The sequence below is a fragment of the Rhinoderma darwinii genome, unplaced genomic scaffold (genome assembly GCF_050947455.1).
Source record: "Rhinoderma darwinii isolate aRhiDar2 unplaced genomic scaffold, aRhiDar2.hap1 Scaffold_728, whole genome shotgun sequence".
NCBI classification, from domain to species: domain Eukaryota; kingdom Metazoa; phylum Chordata; class Amphibia; order Anura; family Rhinodermatidae; genus Rhinoderma; species Rhinoderma darwinii.
In genome coordinates, this window is record NW_027464289.1 from 116,900 (window position 1) to 131,949 (window position 15,050).

The window sequence follows — 15,050 nt, forward strand, 5'->3', positions numbered from 1 at the left end:
GAGCACTCCTGGTAAAACGGATCCACTGTGTTCTGCCTCCAGCATGGCTGGAGGGGGCGGGGCATAACTTATTGCCTTGGTGTTCTTTGAATCCCTGTGTCATGCTCCTCCCACTCAGGCCGTGCACTAGGTGAAATAGCATAGGAGCAGGTAACGGCAGGATAATAGCAGGTACAGGGTATGAACCACTATGATGGAGGCCACAGGCAGCTGCCCTGGTCAGTGAAGTCTGGTGGGACATATTGGACCTCGTCTATAATATCCAGAGTAGGAAACCGTGTTCAGTATAAGAGATCTGGTCAGTTTCTTCACTGTCGCACCCACTATGGAAACATGAAAGCTGGCATCAGATTGGTTGGCTTCTTCTTCTCTGGAGTGTCGGCCGCGAATCTTCTGTTCCATAAGCAAAAATGAAATTCTCCACAGATAAGATCTTCACAGAACGCTCATAAAGTGCAGAGTGGGGCTGATGACCAGACTCCTACTCCTATCATCCTCCTTCCAGCTCAGGACCTCTCCACATTGAACCGCTCTCTCCTGTCCTCCTCACCCTCAGCCTCCAGTTCTCAGGCTCCAATATCTCCATCATCAGTCAATCCAAATCCTTCTAACCTCTAGACTTGGATGAATCTTCACTATCCTCCTGTCTAGGCCAGAACCTCTGTATTCCTATCTAGTCCAGAACACCTACACTCTCACTATAGTATCCAGTACCTATACTCCAGAACACCTACACTCTCACTATAGTATCCAGTACTTATACTCCAGAACACCTACACTTATACTACACTATCCAGTACCTATACTCCAGAACACCTACACTTATACTACACTATCCAGTACCTATACTCCAGAACACCTACACTCTCACTATAGTATCCAGTACTTATACTCCAGAACACCTACACTCTCACTATAGTATCCAGTACTTATACTCCAGAACGCCTACACTTATACTACACTATCCAGTACTTATACTCCAGAACACCTACACTTATACTACACTATCCAGTACCTATACTCCAGAATGCCTACACTCTCACTATACTATCCAGTACCTATACTCCAGAACACCTACACTTATACTATACTATCCAGTACCTATACTCCAGAACACCTACACTTATACTACACTATCCAGTACCTATACTCCAGAACACCTACACTTATACTATACTATCCAGTACCTATACTCCAGAACACCTACACTTATACTACACTAGCCAGTACCTATACTCCAGAACACCTACACTTATATTACACTATCCAGTACCTATACTCCAGAACACCTACACTTATACTATACTATCCAGTACCTATACTCCAGAACACCTACACTTATACTATACTATCCAGTTCCTAAACTCCAGAACACCTACACTCTCACTATACTATCCAGTACCTATACTCCAGAACACCTACACTCTCACTAAAGTATCCAGTACCTATACTCCAGAACACCTACACTCTCACGATACTATCCAGTACCTATACTCCAGAACACCTACACTTATACTACACTATCCAGTACCTATACTCCAGAACACCTACACTTATACTATACTATCCAGTTCCTAAACTCCAGAACACCTACACTCTCACTATACTATCCAGTACCTATACTCCAGAACACCTACACTCTCACTAAAGTATCCAGTACCTATACTCCAGAACACCTACACTCTCACGATACTATCCAGTACCTATACTCCAGAACACCTACACTTATACTACACTATCCAGTACCTATACTCCAGAACACCTACACTCTCACTATAGTATCCAGTACCTATACTCCAGAACACCTACACTCTCACTATACTATCCAGTACCTATACTCCATAACACCTACACTTATACTATACTGTCCAGTACCTATACTCCAGAACACCTACACTTATACTATACTATCCAGTACCTATACTCCAGAACACCTACACTTATACTATACTATCCAGAACTTATACTCCAGAACACCTACACTTATACTATACTATCCAGTACCTATACTCCAGAACACCTACACTCTCACTATAGTATCCAGTACCTATACTCCAGAACACCTACACTCTCACGATACTATCCAGTACCTATACTCCAGAACACCTACACTTATACTACACTATCCAGTACCTATACTCCAGAACACCTACACTCTCACTATAGTATCCAGTACCTAAACTCCAGAACACCTACACTCTCACTATAGTATCCAGTACCTATACTCCAGAACACCTACACTCTCACGATACTATCCAGTACCTATACTCCAGAACACCTACACTTATACTACACTATCCAGTACCTATACTCCAGAACACCTACACTCTCACTATAGTATCCAGTACCTATACTCCAGAACACCTACACTCTCACTATACTATCCAGTACCTATACTCCATAACACCTACACTTATACTATACTGTCCAGTACCTATACTCCAGAACACCTACAGTTATACTATACTATCCAGTACCTATACTCCAGAACACCTACACTTATACTATACTATCCAGAACTTATACTCCAGAACACCTACACTTATACTATACTATCCAGTACCTATACTCCAGAACACCTACACTCTCACTATAGTATCCAGTACCTATACTCCAGAACACCTACACTCTCACGATACTATCCAGTACCTATACTCCAGAACACCTACACTTATACTACACTATCCAGTACCTATACTCCAGAACACCTACACTCTCACTATAGTATCCAGTACCTAAACTCCAGAACACCTACACTCTCACTATAGTATCCAGTACCTATACTCCAGAACACCTACACTCTCACTATACTATCCAGTACCTATACTCCATAACACTTACACTTATACTATACTATCCAGTACCTATACTCCAGAACATCTACACTTATACTATACTATCCAGTACTTATACTCCAGAACACCTAGACTTATACTATACTGTCCAGTACCTATACTCCAGAACACCTACACTTATACTATACTATCCAGTACCTATACTCCAGAACACCTACACTCTCACTACACTATCCAGTACCTATACTCCAGAACACCTACACTCTCACGATACTATCCAGTACCTAAACTCCAGAACACCTACACTTATACTATACTGTCCAGTACCTATACTCCAGAACACCTACACTCTCACGATACTATCCAGTACCTAAACTCCAGAACACCTACACTTATATTATACTATCCAGTACCTATACTCCAGAACACCTACACTTATACTATACTGTCCAGTACCTATACTCCAGAACACCTACACTCTCACTATACTATCCAGTACCTATACTCCAGAACACCTACACTTATACTATACTGTCCAATACCTATACTCCAGAACACCTACACTTATACTATACTATCCAGTACCTATACTCCAGAACACCTACACTTATACTATACTATCCAGAACTTATACTCCAGAACACCTACACTTATACTATACTGTCCAGTACCTATACTCCAGAACACCTACACTCTCACTATACTATCCAGTACCTATACTCCAGAACACCTACACTTATACTATACTATCCAGTACCTATACTCCAGAACACCTACACTTATACTATACTATCCAGTACCTATACTCCAGAACACCTACACTCTCACTACACTATCCAGTACCTATACTCCAGAACACCTACACTCTCACGATACTATCCAGTACCTAAACTCCAGAACACCTACACTTATACTATACTGTCCAGTACCTATACTCCAGAACACCTACACTCTCACGATACTATCCAGTACCTAAACTCCAGAACACCTACACTTATACTATACTATCCAGTACCTATACTCCAGAACACCTACACTTATACTATACTGTCCAGTACCTATACTCCAGAACACCTACACTCTCACTATACTATCCAGTACCTATACTCCAGAACACCTACACTCTCACTATACTATCCAGTACCTATACTCCAGAACACCTACACTTATACTACACTATCCAGTACCTAAACTCCAGAACACCTACACTTATACTATACTATCCAGTACCTATACTCCAGAACACCTACACTTATACTATACTGTCCAGTACCTATACTCCAGAACACCTACACTCTCACTATAGTATCCAGTACTTATACTCCAGAACACCTACACTTATACTATACTATCCAGTACCTATACTCCAGAACACCTACACTTATACTATACTATCCAGAACTTATACTCCAGAACACCTACACTTATACTATACTGTCCAGTACCTATACTCCAGAACACCTACACTCTCACGATACTATCCAGTACCTAAACTCCAGAACACCTACACTCATACTATACTATCCAGTACCTATACTCCAGAACACCTACACTTATACTATACTGTCCAGTACCTATACTCCAGAACACCTACACTCTCACTATACTATCCAGTACCTATACTCCGGAACACCTACACTCTCACTATAGTATCCAGTACTTATACTCCAGAACACCTACACTTATACTATACTATCCAGTACCTATACTCCAGAACACCTACACTCTCACTATACTATCCAGAACTTATACTCCAGAACACCTACACTTATACTATACTGTCCAGTACCTATACTCCAGAACACCTACACTTATACTATACTGTCCAGTACCTATACTCCAGAACACCTACACTCTCACTATACTATCCAGTACCTATACTCCAGAACACCTACACTCTCACTATAGTATCCAGTACTTATACTCCAGAACACCTACACTTATACTATACTATCCAGTACCTATACTCCAGAACACCTACACTTATACTATACTATCCAGAACTTATACTCCAGAACACCTACACTTATACTATACTGTCCAGTACCTATACTCCAGAACACCTACACTTATACTATACTGTCCAGTACCTATACTCCAGAACATCTACACTTATACTATACTATCCAGTACCTATACTCCAGAACACCCACACTCTCACTATACTATCCAGTACCTAAACTCCAGAACACCTACACTTATACTATACTATCCAGTACCTATACTCCAGAACACCTACACTTATACTATACTGTCCAGTACCTATACTCCAGAACACCTACACTCTCACTATACTATCCAGTACCTATACTCCAGAACACCTACACTCTCACTATAGTATCCAGTACCTATACTCCAGAACACCTACACTTATACTATACTATCCAGTACCTATACTCCAGAACACCTACACTTATACTATACTATCCAGAACTTATACTCCAGAACACCTACACTTATACTACACTATCCAGTACCTATACTCCAGAACACCTACACTTATACTATACTGTCCAGTACCTATACTCCAGAACACCTACACTCTCACTATACTATCCAGTACCTATACTCCAGAACACCTACACTTATACTATACTGTCCAGTACCTATACTCCAGAACACCTACACTTATACTATACTGTCCAGTACCTATACTCCAGAACACCTACACTCTCACTATACTATCCAGTACTTATACTCCAGAACACCTACACTTATACTATACTGTCCAGTACCTATACTCCAGAACACCTACACTTATACTATACTGTCCAGTACCTATACTCCAGAACACCTACACTTATACTACACTATCCAGTACCTATACTCCAGAACACCTACACTTATACTATACTATCCAGAACTTATACTCCAGAACACCTACACTCTCACTATACTATCCAGTACCTATACTCCAGAACACCTACACTTACAGTGAAGGAAATAAGTATTTGATCCCTTGCTGATTTTGTAAGTTTGCCCACTGTCAAAGTCATGAACAGTCTAGAATTTTTAGGCTAGGTTAATGTTACCAGTGAGAGATAGATTATATAAAAAAAAAAAACAGAAAATCACATTGTCAAAATTATATATATTTATTTGCATTGTGCACAGAGAAATAAGTATGTGACCCCCGACCAACCATTAGGAGTTCAGCCTCCTCCAGACCAGTTACACGCTCCAAATCAACTTGGTGTCTGCATTATAGACAGCTCTTACATGGTCACCTGTATAACAGACTCCTGTCCACAGACTCAATGATCAGTCTGACTCTAACCTCTACAACATGGGCAAGACCAAAGAGCTTTCTAAGGATGTCAGGACAAGATCATAGACCTGCACAAGGCTGGAATGGGCTACAAAACCATAAGTAAGACGCTGGCTGAGAAGGAGACAACTGTTGGTGCAATAGGAAGAAAATGGAAGACATACAAAATGACTGTCAATCCACATCGATCTGGGGCTCCATGCAAAATCTCACCTCGTGGGGTATCCTTGATCCTGAGGAAGGTGAGAGCTCAGCCGAAAACTACACGGGGGGAACTTGTTAATGATCTCAAGGCAGCTGGGACCACAGTCACCAAGAAAACCATTGGTAACACATTACGCCGTAATGGATTAAAATCCTGCAGTGCCCGCAAGGTCCCCCTGCTCAAGAAGGCACATGTACAGGCCCATCTGAAGTTTGCAAATCAACATCTGGATGATTCTGAGAGTGATTGGGAGAAGGTGCTGTGGTCAGATGAGACTAAAATTGAGCTCTTTGGCATTAACTCAACTCGCCGTGTTTGGAGGAAGAGAAATGCTGCCTATGATCCAAAGAACACCGTCCCCACTGTCAAGCATGGAGGTGGAAACATTATGTTTTGGGGGTGTTTCTCTGCTAAGGGCACAGGACTACTTTACCGCATCAATGGGAGAATGAATGGAGCCATGTACTGTCAAATCCTGAATGACAACCTCCTTCCCTCCACCAGGACATTAAAAATGGCTCGTGGCTGGGTCTTCCAGCACGACAATGACCCGAAACATACAGCCAAGGCAACAAAGGAGTGGCTCAAAAAGAAGCACATTAAGGTCATGGAGTGGCCTAGCCAGTCTCCAGACCTTAATCTCATCGAAAACTTATGGAGGGAGCTGAAGATCCGAGTTGCCAAGCAACAGCCTCGAAATCTTAATGATTTACAGATGATCTGCAAAGAGGAGTGGCCAAAATTCCATCTAACATGTGTGCAAACCTCATCATCAACTACAAAAAACGTCTGACTGCTGTGCTTGCCAACAAGGGTTTTGCCACCAAGTATTAAGTCTTGTTTGCCAAAGGGATCAAATACTTATTTCTCTGTGCACAATGCAAATAAATATATATCATTTTGACAATGTGATTTTCTGTTTTTTTCTTATATAATCTATCTCTCACTGGTAAAATTAACCTAGCCTAAAAATTCTAGACTGTTCATGTCTTTGACAGCGGGCAAACTTACAAAATCAGCAAGGGATCAAATACTTATTTCCTTCACTGTATACTATACTAGCCAGTACCTATACTCCAGAACACCTACACTTATACTATAGTATCCAGTACCTATACTCCAGAACACCTACACTTATACTATACTATCCATAACTTCTACTCCAGAACATCTACACTTATACTACACTATCCAGTACCTATACTCCAGAACACCTACACTCTCACTATAGTATCCAGTACTTATACTCCAGAACACCTACACTTATACTATAGTATCCAGTACTTATACTCCAGAACACCTACACTTATACTATACTGTCCAGTACCTATACTCCAGAACACCTACACTTATACTATACTATCCAGAACTTCTACTCCAGAACATCTACACTTATACTATACTGTCCAGTACCTAAACTCCAGAACGCCTACACTTATACTATACTGTCCAATACCTATACTCCAGAACACCTACACTCTCACTATACTATCCAGTACCTATACTCCAGAACACCTACACTTATACTATACTGTCCAGTACCTATACTCCAGAACACCTACACTTATACTATACTATCCAGTACCTAAACTCCAGAACACCTACACTTATACTACACTATCCAGTACCTATACTCCAGAACACCTACACTCTCACTATAGTATCCAGTACTTATACTCCAGAACACCTACACTCTCACTATACTATCCAGTACCTAAACTCCAGAACACCTACACTTATACTATACTATCCAGTACCTATACTCCAGAACACCTACACTTATACTATGCTGTCCAGTACCTATACTCCAGAACACCTACACTTATACTATACTGTCCAATACCTATACTCCAGAACACCTACACTTATACTATACTGTCCAATACCTATACTCCAGAACACCTACACTCTCACTATACTATCCAGTACCTATACTCCATAACACCTACACTCTCACGATACTATCCAGTACCTAAACTCCAGAACACCTACACTTATACTACACTATCCAGTACCTATATTCCAGAACACCTACACTCTCACTATACTATCCAGTACCTATACTCCAGAACACCTACACTTATACTACACTATCCAGTACCTATACTCCAGAACACCTACACTTATACTACACTATCCAGTACCTATACTCCAGAACACCTACACTCTCACTATAGTATCCATTACTTATACTCCAGAACACCTACACTCTCACGATACTATCCAGTACCTATACTCCAGAACACCTACACTTATACTATACTATCCAGTACCTAAACTCCAGAACACCTACACTTATACTATACTATCCAGTACCTATACTCCAGAACACCTACACTCTCACTATACTATCCAGTACCTATACTCCAGAACACCTACACTCTCACTATACTATCCAGTACCTATACTCCAGAACACCTACACTTATACTATACTATCCAGTACCTAAACTCCAGAACACCTACACTTATACTATACTATCCAGTACCTATACTCCAGAACACCTACACTTATACTATACTGTCCAGTACCTATACTCCAGAACACCTACACTCTCACGATACTATCCAGTACCTATACTCCAGAACACCTACACTCTCACTATACTATCCAGTACCTATACTCCAGAACGCCTACACTTATACTATACTATCCAGTACCTATACTCCAGAACACCTACACTTATACTATACTATCCAGTACCTATACTCCAGAACACCTACACTCTCACGATACTATCCAGTACCTATACTCCAGAACGCCTACATTTTCACTATCACTATGATCATCTAGAACAACATTCTCTTATAAACTGTTGGCATGTCTCTTCTCTAGTCTTTTATCTCTCAGATAATTGGTCATTAATTGCCCCCTGGTTTCTACCCCTGTCTCCCTCCCCCACCACCACAGTTTTACGTTGGACAGTCTGACAAGCTACGGCATAGATGTAAGACATGTTGTCTCTCATCCCGGTTCTTCCTTTCCGGCTTCCATAGTCATCAGCAACATTACCAATGGGAGTCGCACGATCCTTCACATGAACAGGTTTGTAGTGGATGGTGGGGTATGTATCAATGTGGGGTTCAACTTCTTACATGTTTTATGGAGCAGCTATTTGTGCTGCTGTATATACTGTGATGTATTGCTGGGAGTGGAAAAGTCATTCTTCTGCAACTCCTGGTGTAAGCCCGCACCATAGAAGTCAGTCCAGGACAGTGATAACTCCACTTTACAGCTACACCAGTGAATAAGGGGGTTCTAATATGGTGCTCCATGGCAGGCAGTACATCAAAAATTCCTCCATATATGGAACTCAATAACCTCAGCCCTCCCAGGACAGTACTACTTCTCTACCTTCATCCTCCTCATATTACCAGGACTCTCAGGACAGTACTACTTCTCTACCTTCATCCTCCTTATATTACCAGCACTCTCAGGACAGTACTACTTCTCTACCTTCATCCTCCTCATATTACCAGCACTCTCAGGACAGTACTACTTCTCTACCTTCATCCTCCTCATATTACCAGCACTCTCAGGACAGTACTACTTCTCTATCTTCATCCTCCTCATATTACCTGCACTCTCAGGTCAGTACTACTTCTCTATCTTCATCCCCCTCATATTACCTGCACTCTCAGGACAGTACTACTTCTCTACCTTCATCCTCCTCATATTACCTGCACTCTCAGGTCAGTACTACTTCTCTACCTTCATCCTCCTCATATTACCTGCACTCTCAGGACAGTACTACTTCTCTATCTTCATCCTCCTCATATTACCAGCACTCTCAGGACAGTACTACTTCTCTATCTTCATCCTCATATTACCAGCACTCTCAGGACAGTACTACTTCTCTATCTTCATCCTCATATTACCAGCACTCTCAGGACAGTACTACTTCTCTATCTTCATCCTCCTCATATTACCTGCACTCTCAGGACAGTACTACTTCTCTATCCTCATCCTCCTCATATTACCTGCACTCTCAGGACAGTACTACTTCTCTATCTTCATCCTCCTCATATTACCAGCACTCTCAGGACAGTACTACTTCTCTATCTTCATCCTCCTCATATTACCTGCACTCTCAGGACAGTACTACTTATCTATCTTCATCCTCCTTATATTACCTGCACTCTCAGGACAGTACTACTTCTCTACCTTCATCCTCCTCATATTACCTGCACTCTTAGGACAGTACTACTTCTCTATCTTCATCCTCCTCATATTACCAGCACTCTCAGGACAGTACTACTTCTCTATCTTCATCCTCCTCATATTACCTGCACTCTCAGGACAGTACTACTTCTCTATCTTCATCCTCCTCATATTACCTGCACTCTCAGGTCAGTACTACTTCTCTATCTTCATCCTCCTCATATTACCAGCACTCTCAGGACAGTACTACTTCTCTATCTTCATCCTCCTCATATTACCAGCACTCTCAGGACAGTACTACTTCTCTACCTTCATCCTCCTCATATTACCAGCACTCTCAGGACAGTACTACTTCTCTATATTCATCCTCCTCATATTACCTGCACTCTCAGGACAGTACTACTTCTCTATCTTCATCCTCCTCATATTACCTGCACTCTCAGGACAGTACTACTTCTCTATCTTCATCCTCCTCATATTACCTGCACTCTCAGGACAGTACTACTTCTCTATCTTCATCCTCCTCATATTACCTGCACTCTCAGGACAGTACTACTTCTCTATCTTCATCCTCCTCATATTACCAGCACTCTCAGGACAGTACTACTTCTCTATCTTCATCATCCTCATATTACCTGCACTCTCAGGACAGTACTACTTCTCTATCTTCATCCTCCTCATATTACCTACACTCTCAGGACAGTACTACTTCTCTATCTTCATCCTCCTCATATTACCACCACTCTCAGGACAGTACTACTTCTCTATCTTCATCCTCCTCATATTACCTGCACTCTCAGGTCAGTACTACTTCTCTGTCTTCATCCTCCTCATATTACCAGCACTCTCAGGACAGTCCTACTTCTCTATCTTCATCCTCCTCATATTACCTGCACTCTCAGGACAGTACTACTTCTCTATCTTCATCCTCCTCATATTACCAGCACTCTCAGGACAGTACTACTTCTCTATCTTCATCCTCCTCATATTACCTGCACTCTCAGGACAGTACTACTTCTCTATCTTCATCCTCCTCATATTACCTGCACTCTCAGGTCAGTACTACTTTTCTACCTTCATCCTCCTCATATTACCTGCACTCTCAGGACAGTACTACTTCTCTATCTTCATCCTCCTCATATTACCTGCACTCTCAGGTCAGTACTACTTCTCTACCTTCATCCTCCTCATATTACCTGCACTCTCAGGACAGTACTACTTCTCTACCTTCATCCTCCTCATATTACCAGCACTCTCAGGTCAGTACTACTTCTCTATCTTCATCCTCCTCATATTACCATCACTCTCAGGACAGTACTACTTCTCTATCTTCATCCTCCTCATATTACCAGCACTCTCAGGTCAGTACTACTTCTCTATCTTCATCCTCCTCATATTACCAGCACTCTCAAGACAGTACTACTTCTCTACCTTCATCCTCCTCGTATTACCTGCACTCTCAGGACAGTACTACTTCTCTACCTTCATCCTCCTCATATTACCTGCACTCTCAGGACAGTACTACTTCTCTATCTTCATCCTCCTCATATTACCTGCACTCTCAGGACAGTACTACTTCTCTATCTTCATCCTCCTTATATTACCTGCACTCTCAGGACAGTACTACTTCTCTACCTTCATCCTCCTCATATTACCTGCACTCTCAGGACAGTACTACTTCTCTATCTTCATCCTCCTCATATTACCAGCACTCCCAGGACAGCACTACTTCTCTACCTTCATCCTCCTCATATTACCTGCACTCTCAGGACAGTACTACTTCTCTATCTTCATCCTCCTCATATTACCAGCACTCTCAGGACAGTACTACTTCTCTATCTTCATCCTCCTCATATTACCTGCACTCTCAGGACAGTACTACTTCTCTATCTTCATCCTCCTCATATTACCAGCACTCTCAGGACAGTACTACTTCTCTATCTTCATCCTCCTCATATTACCTGCACTCTCAGGACAGTACTACTTCTCTACCTTCATTCTCCTCGTATTACCTGCACTCTCAGGTCAGTACTACTTCTCTACCTTCATCCTCCTCATATTACCAGCACTCTCAGGACAGTACTACTTCTCTACCTTCATCCTCCTCGTATTACCTGCACTCTCAGGTCAGTACTACTTCTCTACCTTCATCCTCCTCGTATTACCTGCACTCTCAGGTCAGTACTACTTCTCTACCTTCATCCTCCTCATATTACCAGCACTCTCAGGACAGTACTACTTCTCTACCTTCATCCTCCTCATATTACCTGCACTCTCAGGACAGTACTACTTCTCTACCTTCATCCTCCTCGTATTACCTGCACTCTCAGGTCAGTACTACTTCTCTACCTTCATCCTCCTCGTATTACCTGCACTCTCAGGTCAGTACTACTTCTCTACCTTCATCCTCCTCATATTACCAGCACTCTCAGGTCAGTACTACTTCTCTATCTTCATCCTCCTCATATTACCAGCACTCTCAGGACAGTACTACTTCTCTATCTTCATCCTCCTCATATTACCAGCACTCTCATGACAGTACTACTTCTGTATCTTCATCCTCCTCATATTACCTGCACTCTCAGGACAGTACTACTTCTCTATCTTCATCCTCCTCATATTACCTGCACTCTCAGGACAGTACTACTTCTCTACCTTCATCCTCCTCATATTACCTGCACTCTCAGGACAGTACTACTTCTCTATCTTCATCCTCGTCATATTACCTGCACTCTCAGGACAGTACTACTTCTCTATCTTCATCCTCCTCGTATTACCTGCACTCTCAGGACAGTACTACTTCTCTATCTTCATCCTCCTCGTATTACCTGCACTCTCAGGACAGTACTACTTCTCTATCTTCATCCTCCTCATATTACCTGCACTCTCAGGACAGTACTACTTCTCTATCTTCATCCTCCTCATATTACCTGCACTCTCAGGACAGTACTACTTCACTATCTTCATCCTCCTCGTATTACCTGCACTCTTAGGACAGTACTACTTCTCTATCTTCATCCTCCTCATATTACCAGCACTCTCAGGACAGTACTACTTCTCTATCTTCATCCTCCTCATATTACCAGCACTCTCAGGACAGTACTACTTCTCTATCTTCATCCTCGTCATATTACCTGCACTCTCAGGACAGTACTACTTCTCTACCTTTATCCTCCTCATATTACCTGCACTCTCAGGACAGTACTACTTCTCTACCTTTATCCTCCTCATATTACCTGCACTCTCAGGACAGTACTACTTCTCTATCTTCATCCTCCTCATATTACCTGCACTCTCAGGACAGTACTACTTCTCTACCTTCATCCTCCTCGTATTACCTGCACTCTCAGGACAGTACTACTTCTCTACCTTCATCCTCCTCGTATTACCTGCACTCTCAGGTCAGTACTACTTCTCTACCTTCATCCTCCTCATATTACCAGCACTCTCAGGTCAGTACTACTTCTCTATCTTCATCCTCCTCATATTACCAGCACTCTCAGGACAGTACTACTTCTCTATCTTCATCCTCCTCATATTACCAGCACTCTCAGGACAGTACTACTTCTCTATCTTCATCCTCGTCATATTACCTGCACTCTCAGGACAGTACTACTTCTCTACCTTTATCCTCCTCATATTACCTGCACTCTCAGGACAGTACTACTTCTCTATCTTCATCCTCCTCATATTACCTGCACTCTCAGGACAGTACTACTTCTCTACCTTTATCCTCCTCATATTACCTGCACTCTCAGGACAGTACTACTTCTCTATCTTCATCCTCCTCATATTACCTGCACTCTCAGGACAGTACTACTTCTCTATCTTCATCCTCCTCATATTACCTGCACTCTCAGGTCAGTACTACTTCTCTATCTTCATCCTCCTCATATTACCAGCACTCTCAGGACAGTACTACTTCTCTATCTTCATCCTCCTCATATTACCAGCACTCTCAGGACAGTACTACTTCTCTATCTTCATCCTCCTCATATTACCTGCACTCTCAGGTCAGTACTACTTCTCTACCTTCATCCTCCTCATATTACCTGCACTCTCAGGACAGTACTACTTCTCTATCTTCATCCTTCTCATATTACCAGCACTCTCAGGACAGTACTACTTCTCTATCTTCATCCTTCTCATATTACCAGCACTCTCAGGACAGTACTACTTCTCTATCTTCATCCTCCTCATATTACCTGCACTCTCAGGACAGTACTACTTCTCTATCTTCATCCTCCTCATATTTCCTGCACTCTCAGGACAGTACTACTTCTCTACCTTCATCCTCCTCATATTACCTGCACTCTCAGGACAGTACTACTTCTCTATCTTCATCCTCCCCATATTACCTGCCCTCTCAGGACAGTACTACTTCTCTATCTTCATCCTCCTCATATTACCTGCACTCTCAGGACAGTACTACTTCTCTATCTTCATCCTCCTCATATTACCTGCACTCTCAGGACAGTACTACTTCTCTATCTTCATCCTCCTCATATTACCTACACTCTCAGGACAGTACTACTTCTCTATCTTCATCCTCCTCATATTACCTGCACTCTCAGGACAGTACTACTTCTCTATCTTCATCCTCCTCATATTACCAGCACTC

At 42.1% G+C, this 15,050-nt stretch overlaps 1 protein-coding gene across 4 annotated transcripts in view; it reads left to right on the forward strand.

The window, feature by feature from the left end:
- The window catches only part of KHK (ketohexokinase), an 86,612-nt gene that overhangs the window by 15,172 nt on the left and 56,390 nt on the right, over window positions 1-15,050 (forward strand). Inside the window, exon 3 of one of the 4 annotated variants that reach the window (XM_075849273.1) lies at window positions 9,179-9,313. The exons of the other annotated variants lie outside the window; for them this stretch is intronic. Coding sequence (XP_075705388.1) covers window positions 9,179-9,313 — 135 coding nt within the window. The remainder of the gene's footprint in view (window positions 1-9,178; window positions 9,314-15,050) is intronic. 4 annotated transcript variants of the gene reach the window in all.